At 44.3% G+C, this 26,436-nt stretch overlaps 1 protein-coding gene across 1 annotated transcript in view; it reads left to right on the top strand.

Moving 5' to 3' along the window:
- The window catches only part of LOC117438248 (palmitoyltransferase ZDHHC7-like), a 35,712-nt gene that overhangs the window by 3,450 nt on the left and 5,826 nt on the right, over nucleotides 1-26,436 (top strand). The window contains exons 2-3 of the mRNA XM_034073767.1: nucleotides 7,554-7,876; nucleotides 11,712-11,836. Coding sequence (XP_033929658.1) covers nucleotides 7,571-7,876; nucleotides 11,712-11,836 — 431 coding nt within the window. The 5' untranslated portion in view covers nucleotides 7,554-7,570. The remainder of the gene's footprint in view (nucleotides 1-7,553; nucleotides 7,877-11,711; nucleotides 11,837-26,436) is intronic.

The following is a 26,436-nucleotide window of genomic DNA, read 5'->3' on the forward strand; positions in this document are numbered from 1 at the left end:
GTCAGAAAGTGAAAAGTAATATGCCTTGTTTACTGATGGGTCCTTCAGTATTGTGGGAAAGCATTGGAGATGGAAGGCAGCCATATGGAGTACTCAACAACAAGTTGCTGAAACTGCTGAAGGAGAGGGTGAATCGAGTCAGTTTGCTGAGGTGAAAGCTGTCCAGCTCACCTTGGACATTGCTGAAGGAGAAAAGTGGCCAGCACTTTCTCTGCTGACTCATGGATGGTGTCGAATGCCCTGTGGGGGTGGTTGCAGCAGTGGAAGCAGAGTAACTGGCAGTGCAGAGGTAAACCCATCTGTGCTGCTTTATTGTGTCAGTGTATTGCTGCCTGGGGATGGAACCTGGTGGTCAAGGTATGCCATGTAGATGCTCATGTACCCAAGAGTCAGGCCACTGAGGAACACCAGAACAACCAACAAGTGGATCAAGCTGCTAAGACTGAAGTGGCTCAGATGGACTTAGATTGGCAACATAAGGGTGGATTATTTTTGGCCCAGTGCCCCCATGAAACTTCAGGCTATCAGGGCAGAGATGCAACATACAGATGGGCTTGTGATCTTAATGATTACTTACTTGTTACTAAGTAATGTGTACTCTGACCAAGGACTTTTTCTGAGTCTCATGCTCTGCCAGGGAGGAGGGGAAGCCAGGAGGAAGCAGAGACAAGACACCTGACCCAAACTAACCATAGGGTATTCCATACCATGGCACATCATGCCCAAGATGTAAACTGGGAGAAGTTACCCGGAAGGCCCACATTCGCTGATTGGGTCAGGCTGGCTGTTGGTTAGCTGGTGGTGAACGGTTGTATTCTCTTTCCTTGGTATTTCCCTTATTGTTGGTGGTAGCAGTAGTGGTTTTGTGTTATACCTTAGTTACTGGGCTGTTCTTATCTCAACCCTTGGGAGTTACATTCTTTTGATTCTCCTCACCATCCCTCCAGGAGCAGGGGGAGGAAAGGGGTGGGGAGTGAGTGAGCAGTTGCATGGTTCTGGGTTGCCAGCTGGGCTTAAACAGGGACAGAAGTTTATTTTTTTCTGAGGTGTTTTTCTAGTATGTGACTATCTTTTTCCATGTCTTAGCTGCTGCGTGTTAGAGAGGGGACTTCAGTGTAAAAAGAATGAAACAGAACACCTACCTCAAACAAAAAAAAGTACCCCAAACAGAGAAAACCCCACCTGTGGACAGAGAACACAGTATAACTCCTAGATATTTTAATACAGCATTGTTAGTGAGTACGTCCAAGCACCAGTGCTGTATTTCACTTTGTTCTGTTTCAGAGCCACACTTAATTGTGTTCAATGAGAATCTCAGCTAGCTATTTTATCTATTTCTCTGAGATTTCTGCACTGCAGTCTGCATGTACTGTTTTCATTTCTAGTCTTTTGGATTATTCCTTCCTAGTTCTAGCGTGAAAGCTTAAGGACAGAAGGATTTACTGGGCAGAATATGTTTAGCTGATTCCTGTTAGATAGGACAGAGTTTTTACAGGGTTTAAATATATGCAGCTTCATCTGAAAGCAATCTCGGTGTAAGAGGCTCTTTACCTTGTAATGGACACTGACCATTTTAGACTAACAAACTGATCCTATATTCAAGGTCTTGGGATGTAAATTGAAGTACTATAATTCCTACCAGTCATATATAGGCTACCATTAATAAGCAGAGAAAATGGAGACTTCTGCTTGGTTGTCATCAATCAATATAAATGCTTTTAAGTTTCTCTCAGATGTGGCCCTTAGTAGCATGAATCAGTACAAATTTTAGAACACAGTATCCTTTTAAAGTAGCAGGCTTTTCTTGACACATAATGTTTAAGATTTGTCTCCTGTTTCTTAGCACTTCAGTTCTTCCATATGTTTGCTTCTTAGAGATGTCTGAAAAATAGTTCTGTTTTCGTAAAAGCTATCAAGGTTTCAAGTCTTGGTTTTGTTCTGTGTTGGAACAACAACAAAGTCCTAGAAGGTTTTTTTATGAAATTAATGTGTTCTTTGAAGATCTGATTCATGTAATCCATTGCCATGATAATTTAACCACCACCATTGGTTTCCCTGAAATTTGGTCTGATCTGACACTATGTTGTAAATTATCCAATATATCTTTCTGTCAGGATTTTGGTTCTTTTTAACACAGTAGCATCTTTGTCAACCAGTGTAGCTGCTTACTAACTTGCAGTGTTGTTTGTTGTGAACAGTTCTCCTGGGTTTAACAGTAGCAGTCATTTTTTCTCCTTTTTAGTAGCTGATGCAGTGCTGCTTTTGATTTTTGGCCTGGGAACAGAGCTGATAACAGTAATGTTTACTCTGACCAAGGACTTTGTGAGTCTCATGCTCTGCCAGGGAGGAGGGGAAGCTGAGACAGTACACCTGACCCAAGCTAGCCAAAGAGCCCTGGGAGAGGTGGTTAGAGGCTCTGGAGCTCAGATAGTCTTTTTGACAATTCTCAGAGACACAGGGGAGGACCTTCCAAAGGTTAGGAGAATTGGACAGGTTAATAAATGGTTAAAAGAGTGGTGTCATAGTCAAGGGTTTGGGTGTCTTGAACATGGGGCCCAAATTTGTAGGCCAGGCCTACTGGGGGCTTGTGGAGTTGCTCTGATAAAGAAAGGGAAGAGTGGTTTTGCTGGGAGGCTTGCCAGACTTGTCAAGGATGCTTTAAACTAGATGTGTTGGGAGAGGGGGGCATCATTCCATCCCAACACACCCAGTCAGTTACTAGCACCTATAATAAATGCTCGGATAAATGTGACATTCTAGCCACTCCAGGCAATGAGCCAGCTTCATTTGGAATGGAAGGTTACAGGCTTTTTAGAAAAGACAGGCGAGGTAGGAGGGGAGGGGGAGTTGCCCTTTATGTTAGGGATAGGCTGGAGAGTATGGAACTCTTTCTGGAGACAGATGATCAGTTAACAGAACGTTTGTGGGTCAGGGTTAAGGGGAAATCAGTGATGGGAGACATTACTGTGGGGATATGTTACAGACCACATGATCAAGAAGAACCTGTGGATGAAGAACTCTACAGACAAATAGGAAAAGCCTCACACTTGCAGGCCCTTGTTCTCATGGGGGACTTCAACCACCCTGACATCTGTTGGAGTGATGGTACAACCTGGCACAAGCAATCTATGAGGTTTCTCAGTTGTGTGGAAGACAGCTTCCTTTTGCAAGCAGTAGAAGAGCCGACGAGGAGAGGTGCCCTGCTTGACCATATGCTCACAAACAGGGAAGGGCTCGTTGTAAATGTGACTCTCCAGGGAAGTCTTGGATGCAGCAATCACGAGATGGTCGAATTCAAGGACCTCGGGACAGTGAGAAGAGCGTGCAGCAAGCTCACTGCCCCGGACTTCAAGAGAGTAGACTTTGGCATCTTCAGGAACCTGCTTAGTAAGGTTCCATGGGATATAGCCCTAGAGGGCAGGGGGGCTCAAGACCCTTGGTTAACATTCAAGGATCACCTGCTACAAACTCAGGAGTGTTGCATCCCAACGAGAAGGAAGTGCAGCAGGAGGGCCAGGAGACCCCCTTGGATGGATAAGGAGCTGCTGAGAAAAATTCACAGGAAAAAAGGCTTATAAAAGGTGGAAGCAAGGATAGGCAGCCTGGGATGAATACAGGGATGTTGTTCGGGATGTTAGGGACAAAGTTCGGAAAGCTAAGGCCCAATTGGAGCTAAACTTGGCAAGGGATGTTAAAGATAATAGGAAGGGATTTTATAGCTATGTAGGAGTTAAAAACAGACTAGGGACAACGTAGGCCACCTCCAGAAGCTTTTGGGAGAACTGGCTACACAGGACTTGGAGAAGGCTGAGGTTCTGAATGGCTTCTTTGCCTCTGTCTTCACTGGCAAAGGCTCTGACCGCAGCACCCAAGTCTTGGAAGGTGGATGCAGGGACTGTGAAAGTCTAGACCTTGGGCCCACTGTATGAGAGGATCTGGTTCAAGACCATCTTAAGAACCTGAACATACACAAGTCCATGGGCCCTGATGAAATCCATCCGCGGGTCCTGAAGGAGCTGGCGAATGAAGTTGCAAAGCCACTGGCCATCATCTTTGAAAAATCATGGCAGTCAGGTGAAGTTCCTGGTGACTGGAAAAAGGGAAATATAACCCCCATTTTCAAGAAGGGGAAAATGGAAGGCCTAGGGAACTACAGACCAGACAGTCTCACCACTGTCCCTGGCAAAATCCTGGAGCACATTCTCCTGGAAGACATGCTAAGTCACATGAAAAACGTGGTGCTTGGTGACAGCCAGCATGGCTTTACTAGGGGGAAATCCTGCCTGACCAATTTGGTGGCCTTCTATGAGCGGGCTACAAAATTGATGGACAGGGGTGGAGCAGTTGATGTCATCTACCTGGACTTGCGCAAAGCGTTTGACACTGTCCCACACGACGTCCTTGTCTCTAAATTGGTGAGACATCAATTTGATAGGTGGACCACTCGGTGGATAAAGTTCAGGCTGGATGGCCGCACTCCAAGAGTTGTCAATGATTCAGTGTCCGTCTGGAGACCAGTAACAAGTGGTGTCCCTCAGGGATCGGTGTTGGGACCTGTCTTGTTTAACATCTTTGTCAGTGATATGGACAGTGGGATTGAGTGCACCCTCAGCAAGTTTGCCAATGACACCAAGCTGTGTGGTTCCGTTGATATGCTGGAGGGAAGGAATGCTATCCAGAGGGACCTTGACTCACTTGTGAGGTGGGCTAATGCCAACCTCATGAAGTTTAACTATGACAAGTGTAAGTTCTTACACCTGGGTCGGAGCAATCCCAGGCACAGCTACAGGTTGGGCAAAAAGGAAATTCATGGTAGTGCTGTGGAGAAGGACTTGGGGGTGTTAGTCAATGAGAAAATGAACATGAACCAGCAGTGTGCGCTTACAGCCCAGAAAGCTAACCATATCCTGGGCCACATCAAAAGAAGCGTAACCAGCAGGTGTAACTAGGTGATCCTACCCCTCTACTCTGCTCTCGTGAGACCTCACTTGGATTACTGTGTGCAGTTCTGGTGTCCTCAACATAAAAAGGACATGGAACTGTTAGAACAAATCCAGAGGAGGGCCATGAAGATGATCAGGGGACTGGAGCAACTCCCATATGAAGATAGGCTGAGAAAGTTCGGGCTGTTTAGCCTGGAGAAGAGAAGGCTGTGTGGGGACCTCATAGCAGCCTTCCAGTGTCTGAAGGGGGCCTACAGGGATGCTGGGGAGGGACTCTTCATTAGGGACTGTAGTGATAGGACAAGGGGTAATGGGTTGAAACTTAAACAGCAGAGGTTTAGACTTGATATAAGGAAGAAATTCTTTTCTGTTAGGGTGGTGAGGTACTGGAATGGGTTGCCCAGGGAGTTAGTGAATGCTCCATCTCTGGCAGTGTTCAAGACCAGGTTGGATGAAGCCTTGGGTGATATGGTTTAGTGTGAGTTGTCCCTGCCCATGGCAGGGGAGTTGGAACTAGATGATCTTAAGGTCTTTTCCAACCCTAACTATTCTATCATTCTATGTCATGCCCAGGAACGTAATTGGGAATGTAACCTGGAAGGGCAGTCACTCTGCTAGGTCGGGCTCATTTTTGGCAGGGGGTATTGTATTCTCTTCCCTTGTTATTTCTCTTATCATTTTTTTATTGGTGGTAGCAGTAGTGGTTTGTGTTATACCTTAGTTACTAGACTGTTCTTATCTCAACCCATTGGGAGTTACATTCTTTCGATTCTCCTCCCCATTCCTCTGGGAGCGAGGGGGGGGCTAGACTGCATGGCTGACTTACCGACAGAGTTTAAACCACAACACCAGTGTACTAAACAGCTTTATTTCCATTCTGCATTTCATTCTGCTCTTCCCTGGGTACTGGAGAAGTATGTAAAGCCATTAGTCTGGTGCCATTACTTGCTGTTTTCTGAGAGACAGGAACTGTAATTTAATGAAGGCTTTGCCATTTTAATTTGAGCTAAAAGGAAGAGGTTACATTTCCCACAGAAGAGGAAGAATGGCTTACAGGCACAGAAAGGTGGAAATGATACCATTCTAAAATCACTTTTTCCAGAAAGTTTCCTGCATTCATACAAAAATGTGATGGTGGTCTTTAAGGGTCGTTTACTTTTCCCAGCTTAATTAACATTACAGACATAGCAATCATCCTGTCCTTCTACTTATCAGTCAGTTTAAGTGCTCCCATCCTGGTCATCAGCTAGTCCCAGATACTCCCCATCCCCAGGTCCTGTTTTTCCATTCTGCATTTCTCACATCTTTTGTACTAAGGTTCTGAGGACTTGAAACTATGTCAACTGTCTTCAGGCACCACAGTTATTTTCCATTACAAAGCCATCAAACTTATCATTACTTAGAACTGATTACATTTTGTGCTTTTGTACCTCCTTGTATCATTACAAATCAAATTGGAGTAGGATAATGAGAAATAAAAACTAAATCTTAAAATACTTTCCCCCCACCCCTCCCTTCTTCCTGGGATCAACTTTACTCCCTATTTCTCTACCTTCTCCCCCTCAGCAGCTTGTGGGGGTTGTAGTCAGTTCATCACACGGTGTCTCTGTGGCTCCTTCCTCCTCAGGGGAGGACTCCTCACACTCTTCCCCTGTTCTAGTGTGGGGTCCCTCCCACAGGAGACAGTCTTCCAGAAACGTCTTCAATGTGAGTCCTTCGTATGGGCTACAGTTCTTTATGAGCTACTCCAGTATGTGTCCCTTCCCTGGGGTGTAGTCCTTCAGGAAGAGACTGATATAGCATGGCTCCCTTGCAGGGTCACAAGTCTTGCCAGCAAACCTGCTCCACTGTGGGCTCCTCTCTCCACAGGGGCACAGGTTCTGCCAGGAGCCTGTTCCAGCATGAGCTTCCCACGGGGACACAGCTTCTTTCAGGCATTCCCCTCCTCCAGTGTGGGGTCCTGCACAGGCTGCAGATGGGTATCTGCCCCACTGTGGATTTCCATGGGCTGCAGGGGTACAGCCTACCTCACCATGGTCTGCACCATGTGCTGCAGAAGAATCTCTGCTCTGGTGCCTGGAGTACCTCCTCCCCTCCTTCCTCACTGATCTTGGTGTCTGCAGAGCTGTTTCTCTCGCATTCTTACTCCTTCAGCTGCAGTTCTACAGGGTGGGGTTTTCCCCCCCTTCTTAACTATACCACTGTTGCTGGTGGTCTTGCTTGGCCAGTGGCAGGTCTGTCTTGGAGCTGGCTGCATTGGCTGTGTTGGACATAAGGGAAGCTTCTAGAAGCTTCTACAGGAAGCCACCCCTGTAGCACCCTCCCGCTACCAAAACCTTGCCATGCAAACCCAAGTGATAAAATAAAAATGTTCTGGTATTATAAAACTTGGAAAATGACTTACGAAGTTGTTGATGAAACTTAGTAAATTAGTATCTTTTCATTACAGAAATATTTAATCTTTACGTAGTCATAGAATTGTTCAGGTTTTGATTTTAAATCAGTAATCTATTTTCAACTAGGATATGTTTTATCTTGCACAAATAATAAATGAGTCACCTGTATTTCCAGTTTCCTCAAGCATAATAATGGTATCTTTGCTTCCTGCAGGGCAAGGCCAGAAAACCATGCAGTCACCAGGGCACAGATTTCGTGATGTTGAGCACCACCTGCTTCTTGCTGAAAATGACAGCAACGATTCCTCTTCCTCAGAGGCTGACATGGCAGAGAGGGTTTGGTTCATCCGAGATGGCTGTGGTATGGTCTGTGCTATAATGACATGGCTTCTGGTTGTCTATGCAGACCTTGTAGTGACTTTTGTCATGCTGCTGCCTTCCAAAGACTTTTGGTACTCAGTGATCAATGGTATTCTCTTTAACTGTTTGGCAGTACTAGCTTTGTCATCACATCTGAGAACTATGCTGACTGATCCAGTAAGTATGCAATTGTTCATTCAGATTGGATTGTTCTCTCATGTAGTTCATTGTCTGCAGAGATGTGGAAAAGTGGCAACAGTCTTGGCAGGAAAAGCAGTATTAGATTCAGAACCTTACTTTTCCTGTTCTGTTGAAACCTTAAATAATTTTTGACTTGAGGAATAGGCAGTATAAAATTAACATAAGAGGGGGAGATAGGCTCACAAGAAGTCCAGTTTATTTGTAAAATATTAGCCCAGCTGATAGAGCTGATAGATTTAAGAAGCTGATAGAGCTTTAGTCTTCTTTGTCCTAATGTTTCTTACTTTTGTTTGTCAGATATATTTTCAAAACTTCATAAGAAGTTGTAGCTTCACCCTCTTGTACTACTTGAAATGTATCTTACATTTATGGCACATAAAAGAACTTTTAGAGGTAGACATGCTGAAAAACCTCAGTCACATAGAATCATAGAACAGTTAAGGTTGGAAAGGACCTTAAGATCATCTAGTTCCAACCCCCCTGCCATGGGCAGGGACACCTCGCACTAAACCATGTCACCCAAGGCTCTATCCAACCCGGCCTTGAACACTGCCAGGGATGAAGCATTCACTACCTCCCTGGGCTACCCATTCCAGTACCTCACCACCCTAACAGTAAAGAATTTCTTCCTTATATCCAGTCTAAACCTCTGCTGTTTAAGTTTCAACCCATTACCCCTTGTCCTATCACTACAGTCCCTAATAAATAGTCCCTCCCCAGCATCCCTGTAGGCCCCCTTCAGATACTGGAAGGCTGCTATGAGGTCTCCATGCAGCCTTCTCTTCTCCAGGCTGAACAGCCCCAACCCCATCAGCTTGTCTTCATATGGGAGTTGCTCCAGTCCCCTGATCATCCTCATGGCCCTCCTCTGGACTTGTTCTAACAGTACCATGTCCTTTTTATGTTGAGGACACCAGAACTGCACACAATACTCCAAGGGAGGTCTCATGAGAGCAGAGTGGCAGGATGACCTCCTTTGACCTGCTTGTCAAGCTCCTTTTGATGCAGCCCAGGATACAGTTGGCTTTCTGGGCTGTAAGCGCACACTGCTGGTTCATGTTCATTTTCTCATTGACTAACACCCCCAAGTCCTTCTCCACAGCACTACCATGAATTTCCTTTTTGCCCAACCTGTAGCTGTGCCTGGGATTGCCCCGACCCAGGTGTAGGACCTTGCACTTGTCATAGTTAAACTTCATGAGGTTGGCATTAGCCCACCTCACAAGTGAGTCAAGGTCCCTCTGGATGGCATTCCTTCCCTCTAGCGTCTCAACGGAACCACACAGCTTGGTGTTATCGGCAAACTTGCTGAGGGCACACTCAATCCCACTGTCCATGTCAGCGACAAAGATGTTAAACAAGACCAGTCCCAACACCGATCCCTGAGGGACACCACTAGTTACTGATCTCCAGCCAGACATTGAACCGTTGACCACAACTCTTTGAGTGCAACAATCCAGCCAGTTCTTTATCCACCGAGTGGTCTACCTATCAAATTGATGACACTCCAATTTAGAGACAAGTGATTATTGTATTTAGATATGTGGAGTCAGTGGGAAGGGAGATTTAAGTTGAACCCATACTGGAAGAGTATAGGTGTGAGAGGTCTTGAAAATACTCATTTCTTAGGACTTTTACTCTTCAGTTCAAGAGCTCAGGAGATTAATTAGTTTATTTTGCATTAATCTATTACTCTCAAGGGAATAAATCTGTGGAGAGAGGAGTGAGAGGAAGCACTTTTGTTTTCTCCTCATTTTTGAGATGGCAGCAGTGTATGCAGCAGTGTATACAGCAGTTATGGGAGTGTTAAAAAAACCAGCAGGGTGTTGTAGATAATGGTTTCCTAGGTCTTTGGTGTTCTTCTGAGCTCACACCCAGTGAAGAAATGTTCAGACTTCTATAGACTGCAACAGCTAAGAAAGTTAATGGTTTAAGGATACATTGCTTAAGAGTATGTCCTGGTAAAACTGTGTGTCTTTCTAGGCCTGTGTTGTGCTTTATGAATAAAATATGAGAGAAATTGAGATGAATCATTACCTTTCTTTTTTCCTCTACTCCTTTCCTGGTGACTCCCAGAATGAAAGGCATGATCATGTGATAGAAACTAAGATTGAAGGAAAAAAGGAGTAAACTGCCTCAAAACATATGTGAATTATATTTCTGATTATGACTATTAAAATAGATTTTTTTATTGAAATGAATTTTTGACCATCAGAGACTATGAAAGATATTTTTGAAATAGAGTATATTTTTATCAGCAAAATGCCAAATGTACAACCTGAAGTTATTATCTTTAGACAGGTGAATAGGTGAATGTGAAATGTGTTTTGTAAACACAAATCTACCTGGAAGAAGATAAATTTGTGCTTTAGGAGTTCTCTCTGAGATAATTCACCATGTTTACACCAAAGTATTCACTTCAGTGAGAACATTCATACTGCAAAAAACACTTCAGCAATACAACATGAGAGTTTAAGAAACCTTGCAAAGGCCAGCTGGCTTACTTGAAGCACCACTTAACCAAAGAGTTCATCTAGGGCAGAACTTGGGCAGTGTCTCAGGCAATGCAAACACAAGATTGTTATTCCAGGTCATAGGCAACAAAAACTTTCTGCCAAAGTAGAGAGGTGTTTTGTAATTGAGTCTGAAGTGCAAGCTGGTTTCTTAATTCTATCCATAAAACTTCCTTAAGGTGTGTCTGTAAAGTCATGATGTTGCCAGTGGACTTTTTTTGAATGAGAAATGATTATAGAGATGATTTAAGCCAACCAGGAGAAGGCTCTCTCTTTGTGAAGTAGGTGCTGGTCTACAGGAGTTGGTACAGAAAGGCCATTATGCTTTCATTTCACATCCCGGTTTATTTCATGATTACTTCCCGTCACAGGTAAGCCTTTAGCTCTATAAATAAGCAAAGTGACAGTGGTAATGTCCATTATTTTCTTCTTACTAGTCCAAAGTTAGATTCTGATCTCGTGAGGCTCTCGATTGATATTGTTACTGGAAGAAGCAATCCTGCCTGCTGTTCCTGTCCATTCATCATCTTCCTCGTGTTGAAACAGCTGCTAACAGCTCTGTGGTGAACAGCCCAGAAAACTAATCACTAAAAAATAATGTATTTTCCTGATGGGTTGTTTTTCTTTTGGAAATAGGTCCTACAACTCTTTACCATGTAGCTACACAAACTTTCACAGTAGCAGAAGGCAGCAGGTGACACTAGATGTAGGGTAAAGAAGCCAGTAGTGGTTCACACTGACAGTATCCAAGCTAAAAGCTTAAGTATAAAGGAAACAACAATGACTGTTGGTTCTCAAAAACCTGTATACACGTGGCAGGTGGCTAAATCTTGGATTCAGACTTAAAATAACATCTTTCAAGTAGTTGTTGCTGATTTAACTTTTGTAGATGTCTTTGCCTAATAATTGAACGTCATGACAATTAACATACGCTGCTGTAAGAAAGTATCTCTCAGTAGCACTCGTTCAGAGTAACTTCTCAACAAATATTGTACCTGTAGGGCTTGTAGCTGCATTGTAAAAATGTCTTCGTTTTATGTATGCTGGTGACAGTAGATTCTATCAGAATTATGGTAATACTTGGCCATAGAACAGTCTTGCTGAAATGAAACTGAATTTGAGGTCAAGCAGAGGTAATACATTAATTTGGAAATGATTCTGGTTTATGGCGGACTAGCTTAAAATAAATTATTTCAGCAATTATCCTGAGATTACTTGTATGAAGTCTACAAAATGTATTTTTAAACACTCTCAGACCATTTAAGAAGCTTTCCCTCCTTTAATTGAAATTATTTCAGGGGGCTGTACCCAAAGGAAATGCCACTAAAGAATACATGGATAATTTGCAACTGAAACCAGGAGAGGTGATCTACAAATGTCCAAAGTGCCGTAGTATCAAACCTGAACGTGCACACCATTGCAGGTATGCCATAGTTTTAAAGCAGTTATGCATATGGAGTCTTGGAATAATGTTCCTGATATTTATGTGTTAATTTTGTTCCCATGAGTTGCTTTTAGTATCCAGTAAACTTTCAAATTCATCCATTGCAGAGTATTTAATAAATATATACTGTGGACAGAAATGAATGTGGATGAGGGGAAAGAAGCAAGAGACTCGAGAGTTTCCAAAAAAAATCATGCTGTGGTGTCTTAAATACTTTTTGATCTGTGAATATGTTTTCCTGTGCATTATTCTAGTTACTGTACCATAAAGATAAGGCAAGGGGAAGAATCTCAAGGAAATGTCAAGAAGCTGATATAAGAAATGACTCCTGCAATCTTAGTTTAAAACTCATCTGTACTTTTTTAATTTTAATTTGTGCCTTCCAGTCTTTGTCATGTGCCATTTGAAGTTATATGTGAATTGGCAGATTATTTTTGCAAGGTTGTATGCATAATTGTTTAAATGCATTTCTGCATATTGAAGATTCATTTTATTCATCTATAAGAAGGGCAAGAAGGAGGACCCGGGTAATTATAAACCGGTCAGCCTTACCTTCATCCCTGGAAAGGTGATGGAACAACTTATTCTTGACACCATCTCTAGACATATCGAGGATGAGGGCATCATTAAGAACAGCCAACATGGTTTTATGAGGGGGAAGTCATGTTTGACCAACCTTATAGCCTTCTATGAGTCAGTAACTAGGTGGAGGGATGATGAGAAAGCAGTAGAAGTGGTTTTTCTTGATTTCAGTAAGGCATTTGATACTGTCTCCCACAGCATCCTCATAGATAAGCTAAGGAAGTGTGGGCTTCACGATCAGGTAGTGAGGTGGATCAAGTTCTGGTTGAAGGGAAGAAGGCAGAGAGTTGTGGTCAATGGGGCAGAATCTAGCTGGAGGTCTGTGACTAGTGGAGTCCCTCAGGGGTCGGTGCTGGGACCAGTGCTGTTTAATATTTTCATCAACGACCTGGATGAGGGAACTGAGTGTACCCTCAGCAAGTTCGCTGATGACACAAAATTGGGAGGAGTGGCTGACACACCAGAAGGCTGTGTTGCCATTCAGCGAGACCTGTACAGGCTGGAGAGTTGGGCGGGGAGAAACTTGATGAAATTCAACAAGGGCAAGTGTAGAGTCTTGCATCTGGGGAAGAACAACCCCATGTACCAGTACAGGTTGGGGGTTGACCTGCTGGAAAGGAGTGAAGGGGAAAGGGACCTGGGGGTCCTGGTGGATAGCAGGATGACCATGAGCCAGCAATGTGCCCTTGTGGCCAAGAAGGCAAATGGCATCCTAGGATGCATTAGAAAGGGTGTGGTTAGTAGGGCAAGAGAAGTCCTCCTCCCCCTCTACTCTGCCTTGGTGAGGCCGCATTTGGAATGTTGCGTCCAGTTCTGGGCCCCTCAGTTCAAGAAGGACAGGGAATTGCTTGAAAGAGTCCAGCTCAGAGCCACAAAGATGATTAAGGGAGTGGAACACCTCCCTTATGAGGAGAGGCTGAGGGAGCTGGGTCTCTTTAGCTTGGAGGAGACTGAGGGGTGACCTCATCAATGTTTACAAATATGTAAAGGGTGGGTGTCAGGATGATGTAGCTAGGTTTTTTTCAGTGATGTCCAGTGGTAGGACAAGGGGCAATGGGTGTAAACTGGAGCATAGGAGGTTCCATGTGAACATCAGGACGAACTTCTTTACTGTGAAAGTGACAGAGAACTGGAACAGGTTGCTATGGGGGGTTGTGGAGTCTCCTACATTGGAGATATTCAAGGCCCGCCTGGACAAGTTCCTGTGTGATGTACTCTAGGTTACCCTGCTCTTGCAGGGGGGTTGGACTAGATGATCTTTCGAGGTCCCTTCCAACCCTTGGGATTCTGTGATTCTGTGTTGAGGACAGACTGTGTTATGTGTATTTTTTGTTCGCATAAAATTTTTAACAGGTAGCAGATTAACATTACGGGCAAGAAAGTGTTAATGTAAAAGTGCTGTTGCCGGCAGGTATTTATGGCTGCTTCTGAGCAGTTAGGCATTTAGAACTGCTGCCAAGAAAGCTGGCGCTGTACAATGAAGGGTGAGTGATTTATAAAAAAAAGCCCTCTTGATCTATTGAAGTGTTGCGGCAGTTTGTGGAGACACCATAATAAGCCTAAAGAGCACCTGCAACACATTGGGCACATTTGAGTAATTTTTACTCCGATCAAGGACTTTTCAGTCTCATGCTCTGCCAGGGAGGAGAGGAAGTCAGGAGGAACTAGAGGAAGTACACCTGACCGAAACTAGCCAAAGAGGTATTCCATACCACACCATGTCATGCCCAGTACATAAGCTGGGGGGAGTTACCTGGAAGGGCTAGATCACTGCTCAGGTCGGCTGGGTATCAGTTGGTGAGTGGTGAGTGGTTGTATTCTCTTGCCTTGTTATTTCCCTTATCATAATTATTACTGGTGGTAGCAGTAGTGGTTTTGCGTTATACCTTAGTGTCCTGGGTTTAGTAGTAGCAGTCAATTTTTCTCCTTCTTAGTAGCTGCTGCAGTGCTGTGTTTTGACTTTCAGCCTGGGAACAGAGCTGATAACACTGATGTTTTTAGTTGTTGCTATGTAATGTTTACTCTGACCAAGGACTTTGTGAGTCTCATACTCTGCCAGGGAGGAGGGGAGGCCGGGAGGAAGCAGAGACAGGACACCTTACCCAAGCTAGCCAAAGAGGTATTACATACCACAGCACATCATACCCGGGGAGGTAACTGGGAGTTACCCGGAAGGGCACACTCTCTTCTGGGTCGGGCTCATTTCGGCGGGTGGTATTGTATTCTCTTCCCTTGTTATTTCTCTTATCATTATTATTATTGGTGGTAGCAGTAGTGATTTGTGTTATACCTTATATCAGTCCGTGGGAGTTACATTCTTTCTCTTCTCCTCTCCATCCCTCTGGGATTAGGGAGTGGGGAGGGGTTTAGGGGGAGGGGAGATGGAAAGAAAGAGGGAGAGGGGGTGAGAGATTGTGTGGCTGCATTTAAATCACGACAGTACTTTTTGGCGCCCAACGTGTGGCACGAGGTGTTGGGATAACAAAAGATCTGACCAGGGTGTGTCGAATCATATTTGTGATAACCATTTATTGTTTTAGATTAATAGTCACTCATCACAATGCTGATTTATTGGCTCTCAAAGTTGTTTCTCTTGATCTCAGAGTTTCAGTATGTTGTACCTTACTTAGAGCCAGTATTTGCTGTGTTAGTGTTTTTCAAGTGTGGGGCTTAGGCTAAGGTTCTTGTCTCACTGTACTTTATGATAATGAGTTGTAATACAATAGAAGCATTGACCATGAAACTGATCTGGCTTATGTTCCCATTGTGGTCACCACCTTTATACTTTGGGAGGTATATAATAAAAGTGCTTAGCAATTGCACATCTTTTTTCTCCTTCTTGGGTGGTCAGCCTGAGAAGGAGACATTCTTTTACCCTCTCAGTTCCCCCCCCCCCCGACAGTTTACATCATCATTGGAGAGTTTTGAAGTTTTTGAATGGCCTTTTAATACTGTTGAGACTTGTTTGCTGATTGTGATGGGGATCACCATGTTGGCACACATACAGAGTGTGTTTTGCCCACGACCATTTCGTCTGATCTCAAGAGTTATGCAAAGTTAGGTTTGGGTCTTGTCTGGGTTTAAATGACGATATAGGAGGACCAAGAGATTTTCCCCGAGGCTGCACAGACATGAGTAGCAGGATGTGTGGGCTAGTATGGGCAAGCATCTAGGTCAGTGGGCCCCTCCAGTGCTTTGGAATTTCACCATCGAACAAGTACAAAATCTGGAAAAATTAGTAAAACACTTAAATGAGGTGTGTTGTCATTCTGGCCATACCAGAGATAGACAAATCATGGGAATGTGCTGGTGCTTGGCCTATGATTACAGGGCCTTGTTCAACACTATCCAGAACCTTCAAAAAGAAAATAATGTCCCTGGATCTGAGGGCAAAGCAACAGACAGCACAGCTACTCCAGCTCCAGGCACAACAGCTACAGCACCCCCAGTGACAAGTACAGTTGCTGCCCAAACTTCGACTGTGGTAGACAGTGCAGTTACCCCAGCTCCAAGTACAGCAGCTACACCACCCCCAGCAACAAGTACAGTTGCTACTCAAACCACAGTGATAATCACTGCAGCTAAACCAGAGGACCAATTCATGCCAATATTGGTTGCCCCTGTACGCAAGAGAAAAAGCAAAAAAAAGAGGCAAGAAGGGTGAAGCAAGATGAAGAAACAATGTACTCACCACCCAGGCCAACATCTGATCAGGAGTCATCATCACATGATGAAGAAGAAGAAGAAGAGGTGACTTCTCAACCTCGGACATCAACCGAGCTATGGAATATGCGAAAAGATTTCACCCGTCAACCAGGGGAGCACATCATCACTTGGTTGCTCCAATGCTGGGATAATGGGGCCGATGGTCATGAACTAGAAGGTACAGAAGCCAAGCAGCTGGGTTCACTTGCTGAAGGAGGGGGAATTGACAAAGCAATTGCAAGAGAGAGAAAGTCCCTCAGCCTTTGCAGGTGGCTCTTGGCAGCTGTGAAAGAAAGATTTCCATACAAGGACGATGTTATGAGTCATTTGGCCAAGTGGACTACTTTAGACAAAGGCATCCAGTCTCTGAGGGAATCAGCCATCGTAGAGATGATCTATCACATCAAGTTGAATAATGGGGATATATCCATAGACCCAGATGAAGTCGAGTGTACAAGACCCATGTGGCGGAAACTTACACGGAATGCACCGTCATCATATGCCCATTCATTGGCAACAGTAACCTGGAATGACATAGTACCACTAACAGTGAATTAAATGATTCATCAACTCTGAGAGTTCGAAGACAATCTTACCCCTTCCATCATCTCAGCTGTAGAAAAACTGTCCAAGGACCTCAAACAATTGAGAGATGATCTCTCTGATTTATCCAGCTCCTCACATGTACCAACACACGTCAGTTATTAACAAAAGGCGTCCTATTATTTGAGAGAGAAAATATATAAGATACACACCACGGGCCACCCTATGGTTTTACCTGCGGGATCACAGAGAAGACATGACGAAGCGGGATGGAAAACCTACTTCAGCCTTGGAGGAACAGGCGGGTGAATTGAAGAGGGGAGCAAGGGCCAAGATTGATCATCCCATGAGAGCTGTGGCTTCAGTCTCTGGTGAGCAGGTTCCCAGATGAAGCAGAAGAGGTGATTTTACTCCAGCTACTGGGATAAAGAAGACTAATCCCTTTCTACAAGACTTAAGTGTCCAACGTTGTGATGACTATTAGAGGGGCCCTGCCTCCAGCCAGATGGTGGTAGGGGACAATCGTATTTACTGGACTGTGTGGATCAAATGGCCTGGCACATCAGTCCCACAGAAGTATAAGCCTCTAGTAGATACCGGGGCACAGTGTACCCTGATGCCATCAACCTGCCAAGGGGTGGAACCCATCTATATTTTTCGAGTGACAGGAGGGTCCCAAGAATTGACTGTACTGGAGACTGAAATCAGCCTGACTGGGAGGAAATGACAAAAGCACCCTATTGTGACTGGTCCAGAGGTTCCATGCATCCTTGGCCTAGAGTACCTCAGGAGAGGGTACTTCAAAGACCCAAAAGGGTGCCGATGGGCTTTTGGCATTGCTGCTTTGGAGACTGAGGAAACTGAGTAGCTGTCCACCTTGTCTGGTCTCTCAGAAGATTCTTCTGTTCTGGGGTTCCTGAAGGTCAAAGAACAAGTGCCAGTCACGACCACAACAGTGCACTGGTGGCAATATTGCACCAACTGAGACATCCTGATTCCCATCCATAAGCTGATCCATAGACTGGAGAGTCAGGGAGTGATCAGCACGACCTGCTCACCCTTTAATAGCCCTGTATAGACTCCTCTGGGGGGGGGGGGGGAAGGAAAGAAAGAGGGTGAGAGACTGTGTGGCTGTGTTTAAACCACAACACTTAGTTACTGGACCGTTCTTATCTCAACCTGTGGCAGTTACATTCTTTTTGATTGTCTTCCCCATCCCTCCAGGACTGGGGGGAGGAGGAAGGGGGGGAGTGAGTGAGCATTTGTGTGGTTCTGAGTTACCGTCTGGGTTTAAACCAAGACACTCACTGAGGGGAGTGTTTCTCAAGTTAAAAGAAATGTTTTGAAATAGAACACTCACATTCAAACAGAACAATAACATTTCTTGCTATTACAATACTCCCCAAATAAAATTTAGAAATCCAAAGAACTCCAAAATCACCCATATACATAAACTTCTTAAATTGTTGCAGCTTTCTTAGAAATTAATTCTGATCTTTCAGCTTTTCCTATTCATTTGTTCCTGAAGAAGTCCTTTCTCCATCAAATTTACCAACTTCTGCAGGAAAGTGGTCTGCCTCGAGGCGAGAGTGGTGGTATAAAACCAAAAATTGGTGGCTTCTTGGCTTATATTTCTGTCAGCTCAACCCCTGGCACATGGTTTTGGAGCTGTGCCTGCTCCTGCACTCTCTACAAAGCAATTTCTTCTTGGGTTTCAAGCTCCTCTGTGGTCTGAGCTTCTGCTGCTGCATGACCTGGGTATTAGGAATGCTGAAGCCACCCTGAGTTCATGGGTAGTTCAGTGCATATGGTGGCACACAGGGCTTCAGACAAGTTCCTGGCATTATGTCTAAAATGTTTCCGAGTTCCCCAGTGCAGTAAACTCCTCTAAGCAACTTAATAATTGAAGATTTAAATAATGTATCTGTGGGGTTTTTTTACTAGAATGAGACGAATTGTAGCTGGACCGGTTCTTTAATTCCCTTTGACAAATTTTTGCCATTGTATGCAACAGCAAGATAAAATTCATTGTCAGCTTGGAAAGCCTTTATGTCAGCAAAGACTCACTTGAGGTTCAGCTCTTCCCGACAAGATGATCAAGAATTGGCCATGACATAACTGTGGTTGCAGAAAATTATTACTATGGGGTATTCCCCACCCTTAAAGGGTTGATCAATACAACATCTCTGGAGCTAGAGATGACCCAGTTGGAGCAGGTGGGGAAAGAGTGCAAAGAGATCAAGGCATGCCTCTGGAGCCTGGAAAGTGGTGATTATTTTTAATAAGGCAGGTGTGTCCTAACAGGCAGAAGAAATCTGTTACAGAGAAGAGGGTGCTGGACATGACTCTTCCCAGTCCATTTTCTTAAGTCACATTGTAATTACTCCACTTCCCACTTGTGTGGGGAAGGCATCTATCATGCAGTTGTGCTTTCAGTTCTGTAAACTACTGGATAGATATACACTGTGAAACCACTTGAAATGCCAGTGTGATTAAACCACAACTGGTCATGCCACTTTGCTAGTCTGTCACCTGGCAAAGATACCATAGGAAACAGCCATCCAAAGTTTTTGAAGCAGCAATATACAAAAGGCATTATAGGCATCTCATGAAAAGTTTTTCCCTTGAAAAATAAGGAATAGAACATAATCATATCCAGCAAGACCACTTTCAAAGGCATGTAAGCAATGTAAGAACTTAGAACCTATACCTAGCTAACTCTAGCTTTGTAAGACTTGGAAAAATTTAATCCTGTGTTGTTTGGAGTCTCTTCACTAAATTCACTGAGCTCAGATTAGTGTGTTAGTTTCTAGCTACTTGGGTTATAAATTTTCAATGGTTTCTTTTTAATATCCTTCATCTTGTAAGCAGAGATGTAGCGTAGGATCCAAAATATATCATGTGCTATAACAGCAGTATAATCCTATATTGCTGTTGGGATATAACAATATACTTAAGGAATCAGAGAACAATTCTGCAGTGTAATCAGGGCTACCAAAACCCATCTCCCAACATTTTTCAGGGAGAGGGGCAGGAGGAGGGAGAGGTTTCAAGCTATTTCTTTCCATCTGGGCTTCATTTACGGATTATGCAAGAAAAGGAGAGATTAATACATCAGATGGAGTTTGCATTAATTCACTATCTGTGGACATAAACAGGAAGCCCAATGCTTTGTGCCTTAATGTGTGCTTATTGGTTTAGTAAGGAAAGATGAGTTGACACCATGGGTCTTATGCTGAAATTACTTTAGTAAATTCTAAACAAATGTCAGTCCAAAGCTTTTCCAAAAAGGGGAAAAGAACATTGTCATTGGATACAAAAGCATCTAATAGGAGGGGGGAAATCCTGTGAAGAAAATCCCACTTGTTTGAGCTTATTTTTCTTGAAGTTTTTTTTTTCTTTTGAATTTTCTTTGCATTGAGCATGTAAATGAGCCCCCCAATCAATTTCTGAGCATCTGCTGTTGCTCTTTTTAAAATTTGGACTCAAGGACTAACAATGCTTTTAAAACATAAGTTTAAGAATAATCCTTTTGTAATGTGATGTCTGGAGTGAAAGAGGGATGATTTTCTCCCCTGGACTTTTCTTTTAGTTTCTCATATATTCATTAAGACTGGCCCAGACCACCTATGTATGGTGTAACTGCGAGGTCTCCCTGCTTTGCTCCCAGGTGATGGAATACCATCCCTTTCCACGGTTTCCCATGGGGTTGGCAATGTTTGATTTCCCTTAAGCTGGAAAAGCCTGCACCAGGCTGTGTTTGCTCCCAGATTATCCAAAGTATGATTTTTGCCTGTCCAGGCAGCAACTATCACACTGGGGTTCATAAATACTTCTAGGAAGAAATAGGTCTTTGCAGACAACCAATTCTTTCAAGCCAGGAGTGTTTATTTGCTGTCCATGATTTGAGACAAGGATCAGGACTGCGGACAATAAATGTCAAGCCCTGGCATTCATAGTTTTATGCAAAGTTCATTTGAGAAATTAGAGCAGGTTGCTTTTATGGCTGGCTACAAAAATTGCACAGTCCCTCCTTATTTTAACCTATTTATGCAGCTCTCAGGATCCACTGTGGATGTGGGTGTTCCCATCCAGCAAGCTTTGCAGGGTAGGATGATCCAAGAATGGGGTTCCCTTCTTTCATCCCCATGTGCCCCACATCACTCCCTGCTCAGGAATCTGATGCAGGGATGTGCTTGGTGGTTGTACAGCCTGAATTTCATTTTTAAGGAATGTATGAGGCTCCTCAAGACTGCTAGAATCCCACAGACATAGAAGATAACTCATTCAAACTTCAGAGCAGTCTCCTGTCAAGATCCCATAATTATCCTCTATATTCATATTTTTCAAGGTCATATGTGTATGTGTGTGTATGTACTCTTCTAACATTAATTGTGGGTTTTTATACATTTCCATTCCTGTCTAATGACTTTTTATAGGCAATGTAATTGCCAGTTCTTTTTATTGCTATTACGATTCAAAAAGGCATAAAAAAAAGCATAGTCCAGCTAAAGAAATGTCTGCTGTAACATTCTATTTGTATTTTCTCTTCATAGCTTTAAATTAATACATTTTTATCAGGGTGCTTGGCAAAGCACTTCATCAGAAACTGAATCCAAACATATTGCAAACATATTTCACTTCTATAATTCTGAAGAGTGACTTGATGGATTTAAAACTTTTGTAAAATTTATAAAAAAAAAAGCAAACAAATTATCCTGGTTTAAAAGATGGAAAACCATTCTCCCTTCTTGTGCTCTGCAATTTGAACCAGCTGAGATGATAAATTCAAATTTTGAGTCAAACTTTGGCAAGGCGTGTTAAGGATAACAGGAAGGGATTCTATAGGTATGTATCGAATAAAAAAAACAGACTAGGGACAATGTAGGCCACCTCTGGAAGATTTTGGGAGAACTGGCTACAAAGGCTTTGGAGAAGGCTGAGGTTCTGAATAGCTTCTTTGCCTCCGTCCTAACTGGCAAAGGCTCTGACAGCACCACCCAAGTCTTGGAAGGCAGGCGCAGGGACTGTGAAAATGAAGACCTTGGGCCCACTGTAGGAGAGAATCTGGTTCGAGACCATCTTAAAAACCTGAATGTACACAAGTCCATGGGACCTGATGAAATCCATCCGCGGGTCCTGAAGGAGCTGGCGAATGAAGTTGCAAAGCCACTGGCCATCATATTTGAAAAAGCATGGCAGTCAGGTGATGTTCCTGATGACTGGAAAAAGGGAAATATAACCCCCATTTTCAAGAAGGGGAAAATGGATGACCCGGGGAATTACAGCCCAGTCATTCTCACCTCTGTGCCTGGCAAAATCTTGGAGCAGATTCTCTTGGAAGGCATGCTAAGTCACATGAAAAACAACAAGGTGGTTCGTGACAGCCAGCATAGCTTTACTAGGGGAAAATCCTGCCTGACCAATTTGGTGGCCTTCTATGATGGGTCTACGGAACTGATGGACAGGGGCAGAGCAGTTGACGTCATCTACCTGGACTTGTGCAAAGCATTCAACACTGTCCCACACGACATCCTTGTCTCTAAATTGGAGGGACATCAATTTGATAAGTGGACTACTCAGTGGATAAAGAACAGGCTGGATAGTGGCACACAAAGAGTTGAGGTTAATGGCTCAATGTCCAACTGGATACCAGTAACGAGTGGTGTCTCTCAGGGATCGGTGTTGGGACCGGTATTGTTTAACATCTTTGTCAGTGACATGGACAATGGGATTGTGCTGTGGCCAAGTGGAGGGGAGAAAACACCGATACAATGTAGGTTCACAAAATGCTCCGTTTATTGATTACAAGGCTGCTCTTAATATACTGTCTTACATGCGATCACGCATTACTTGATTGGCTGCTTCACTTTGCCCACGAGGGATACACGCTCCCCTTTACCTCTCCTGATTGGTTTCACACCTTCGCTTCAGCTTAGCATTACATCATGCTTCTGGCATCTTGTTATTGCATTTCTGTTTTGCTGATCTTGACACTTCTTCTTCTTTTAACCTGGGGTCATAAGTTCACTTTCTCACAGCTTGCTGTAGGCCTGTTCAAGCGCCCATGCTCGACCCCCAACAGGATTGAGTGTGCCCTCAGCAAGTTTGCTGATGACACCAAGCTGTGTGGTTCTGTTGATACGCTGGAGGGAAGGAATGCCATTCGGAGGGACCTTGACACACTTGTGAGGTGGGCTGATGCCAACCTCATGAAGTTTAACCATGACAAGTGGAAGGTCCTACACCTGGGTCGGGGCAATCCCAGGCACACTTACAGGCTGGGAAAAAAGGAAATTCATTGTAGTCCTGCGGAGAAGGACTTGGGGGGTGTTAGTCAATGAGAAAATGAACATGAGCCAGCAGTGTGCGCTTACAGCCCAGAAAGCCAACCGCATCAGAAGAAGCATGACCAGCAGGTGGAAGGAGGTGATCCTGCCCCTCTACTCTGCTCTTGTGAGACCCCACTTGGAGTACTGTGTATAGTTCTGGTGTCCTCAAGATAAGGACATGGAACTGTTGCAACAAATTCAGAGGAGGGCCACAAGAATGATCAGGGGCCTGGAGCACCTCCCATATGAAGGTAGGCTGAGAAAGCTGGGGGTGTTCAGCCTAGAGAAGAGAAGGCTGCATGGAGACCTCATAGCAGCCTTCCAGTATCTGAAGGGGGCCTACAGGAATGCTGGGGAGGGACTCTTCATTAGGCACTGTAGTGATAGGAGAAGGGGTAATGGGTTGAAACTTAAACAGCAGAGGTTTAGATTGGATATAAGGAAGAAAATCTTTACTGTTAGGGTGGTGAGGTACTGGAATGGGTTGCCCAGGGAGGTAGTGAATGTTCCATCCCTGGCAGTGTTCAAGAGCAGGTTGGATGAAGCCTTGGGTGATATGGTTTAGTGTGAGTTGTCCCTGCCCATGGCAGGGGGGTTGGAACAAGATGATCTTAAGGTCCTTTCCAACCCTAACTATTCTATGATTCTATGACACAGATTGGCAACATATGGGTGAATTTTTTTTGGCCTGGATTGCCCATGACATTTCAGGCCGTCAAGGCCAGGATGCAACAAAGAGATGGGGTCCTGATTGAGAGGTGGACTTAACAATGGACACTGTTGCTCAGGTTATTCACGAATGTGGAATCTCCTGCAATTAAGCAAGGCAAGAGGTTAAAGCCTCTTTGGTATGGAGGACAGTGGCTGAAGTACACATATGGAGAGGCCTGGCAGATTGATTATATCACACTCCTGACCTGCCAAGGCTAGTGCCATGTGCTTACCATGGTAGATGCTTCCACCAGATTGTTGGAAACCTAAGCTGTATTCTACACCACTGCCTGGAACACTGTCTTGGGCCTTGATAAACAAGTGTTGACACGGCACCTCAGAGGTAATTGAGTCAGACAGTGGGACTCGATTCCAGAGCAACCTTATAGACACTTGGCCCAAAGAGCATGGCATTGAGTGGGTATATCACATCCCCTGCCATGCACCCGCCTCTGTGAAAATCCAGCAGTGCAATGGGGTGTTAGAAACTAAACTGAGAGCAATGGGTGGTGGGACTTTCATACATTGGGCTACACATTTACCAAAAGCCACCTGGTTGGTGAACACTAGAGGGTCTGCCACCAGGGCTGGCCCAGCTCAGTCAGAACTTTTACATACTGTAGAAGGGGATCAAGTTCCTGTGTTGCACACACCTAAAGAATTTGCTGGGGAAGACTGTATTATTCCTGTTTCAAGTAAAGATAAACCCACTCATGGGATTGCTTTTGCTCAGTGACCTGGACATACTTGGTGGGTAATGCAGGAAGATGGGGAAGTCCAATGTGTACCGCAAGGGGATTTGATTTTAGACAAAAACAGCCAATGAACTTAATTGAATGCTATTACCTGCTATGTAGCAATTTTATAGCCCAACAGCTAGATGTCTTCACATCAGTAGTGACTGGCCCTGACTTCCCTCTCATCATCATTCCAACAAAGAATGAACTTTGACAAAACCTGATGAGCTCAGCAGTGACCAGACGAGTTCCATGGTGTCCCCAGCAGGCAACAGTCCAACACTGCACACCATCTCTCCTGCTCTGAAAGACTGTTACAAGAGATGAAGCCCGACATCATGGACTGGATGAATTCAGGAGCTTTATGGGGATTGGTCCACATACTAAGGAATGATATCTCTCTCTTTGTGTGGGGGTGTGTCTGTGTGTATATATATATGTATTAGACTGTTGTGAGACAGGTTAGTTTTACCCTACTGATGATGTGTTGTTACAATAGTAATCCTGCTCAGTATGAGAGGATCCGCAGGTTCAGACTCCTGGTGCATGCACTTGGGTGAGGAGCCACTGGCACACGGCTACCATCTGCGGGCTTACGCCTCTAAGTCAGAGTCAGAATCCTGCCTAGACTTTTGATGTTGTGCTGCTGTGACATTGGTCACTCGAGATTGATTCAGGAGATGACAGTCTTGTTCAGAAAGCCTGGGTAAAGCCCTTCCCAAATCTTCGTTCGCGAAGCCAAGCCATCTTCACACTTGCCTTTGGGCAACCATCCTAGGAGAAGGAAAACTCTAACTTCAAACCTGGGCAGATGTAGCTCGTCTAGCCTTGTAAGGTCTTCTATCTAAGAGAAGTACACTCTAACTAAACCCACAACCTGAGGACTTTGCTGTCACCATCCTAGCTAGCTAGGCCCTGGCAGATAAACCTCAGGTGTAAAGAGTGGGACCAGTTCCGCGCACGCTGTGCTTCACCTAAAAAATCCAGTCTGCAGGCTCAAAGGGTTTACCCACACTTGCAAAGCCCTGTAGCGACAGGCGAGGAACAAAACGGCAGGTGATAAGGTGCACTGGAAGCTGCAGATCCAACCTTGCATGTGGGCAGTTCAGGACATTGGTCACTCGAGATTGACTCAGGAGATGACAGTCTTGTTCAGAAACATCCTTAATGACCAAGCAGCCTTTTTTTTCCAGCCAGATTTGCCTATCCCACATTGCCCTTAGTCATCGTGCTTGTAGTAAGCATGGGTAAAGCCCTTCCCAAATCTTCATTCACGAAGCCAAGCCATCAATCAATCAATATTTATATATATATATATATATATATATATATATATATATATATGAGACAAAAGTAGTGGTATATTGAAAAATGCGGGATCTGTGCATGGTGTGAATGGTGTTCAGAAGTAGCAGTCATTTTTCTCCTTAGTAGGTGGTGCAGTGCTGTGTTTTTGACTTTCAGCCTGGGAACAGCGCTGATAACACTGATTGGGTTTAGTTATTGCTTAGTAATGTATACTTCAAGGACTTTGAGTCTCATGTTCTGCTAGGGAGGAGGGGAAGCCAGGAGGAAGCAGAAACAGGGCACCTGACCCAAACTAGCCAAAGGGCTATTCCATACCACAGCACGTCATACCCAGTATATAAACTGGGGGGATTTACCCAGAAGGGCTAGATCACTGCTCGGGTCAGTCTGGGTATCGGTCAGCAGGTAGTGAGCGGTTGTATACTCTTCCCTTCTTATTTCCCTGATCATTATTATTATTGGTGGTAGCAGTAGTAGTTTTGGATTATACCTTAGTTACTGGACTGTTCTTATCTCAACTCAAATCAGTTACATTCTTTCTATTCTCCTCCCTATTTCTCCAGGAGCTGGGGGAGGAGGAAGTGGGGGAGTGAGTGAGCGGCTGTGTGGTTCTGAGTTACCGGCTGGACATAAACCACGGCATGGTGTTTAGCTATGGTGT

Source organism: Melopsittacus undulatus (genome assembly GCF_012275295.1).
Source record: "Melopsittacus undulatus isolate bMelUnd1 chromosome W unlocalized genomic scaffold, bMelUnd1.mat.Z SUPER_W_unloc_3, whole genome shotgun sequence".
Classification (NCBI taxonomy): domain Eukaryota; kingdom Metazoa; phylum Chordata; class Aves; order Psittaciformes; family Psittaculidae; genus Melopsittacus; species Melopsittacus undulatus.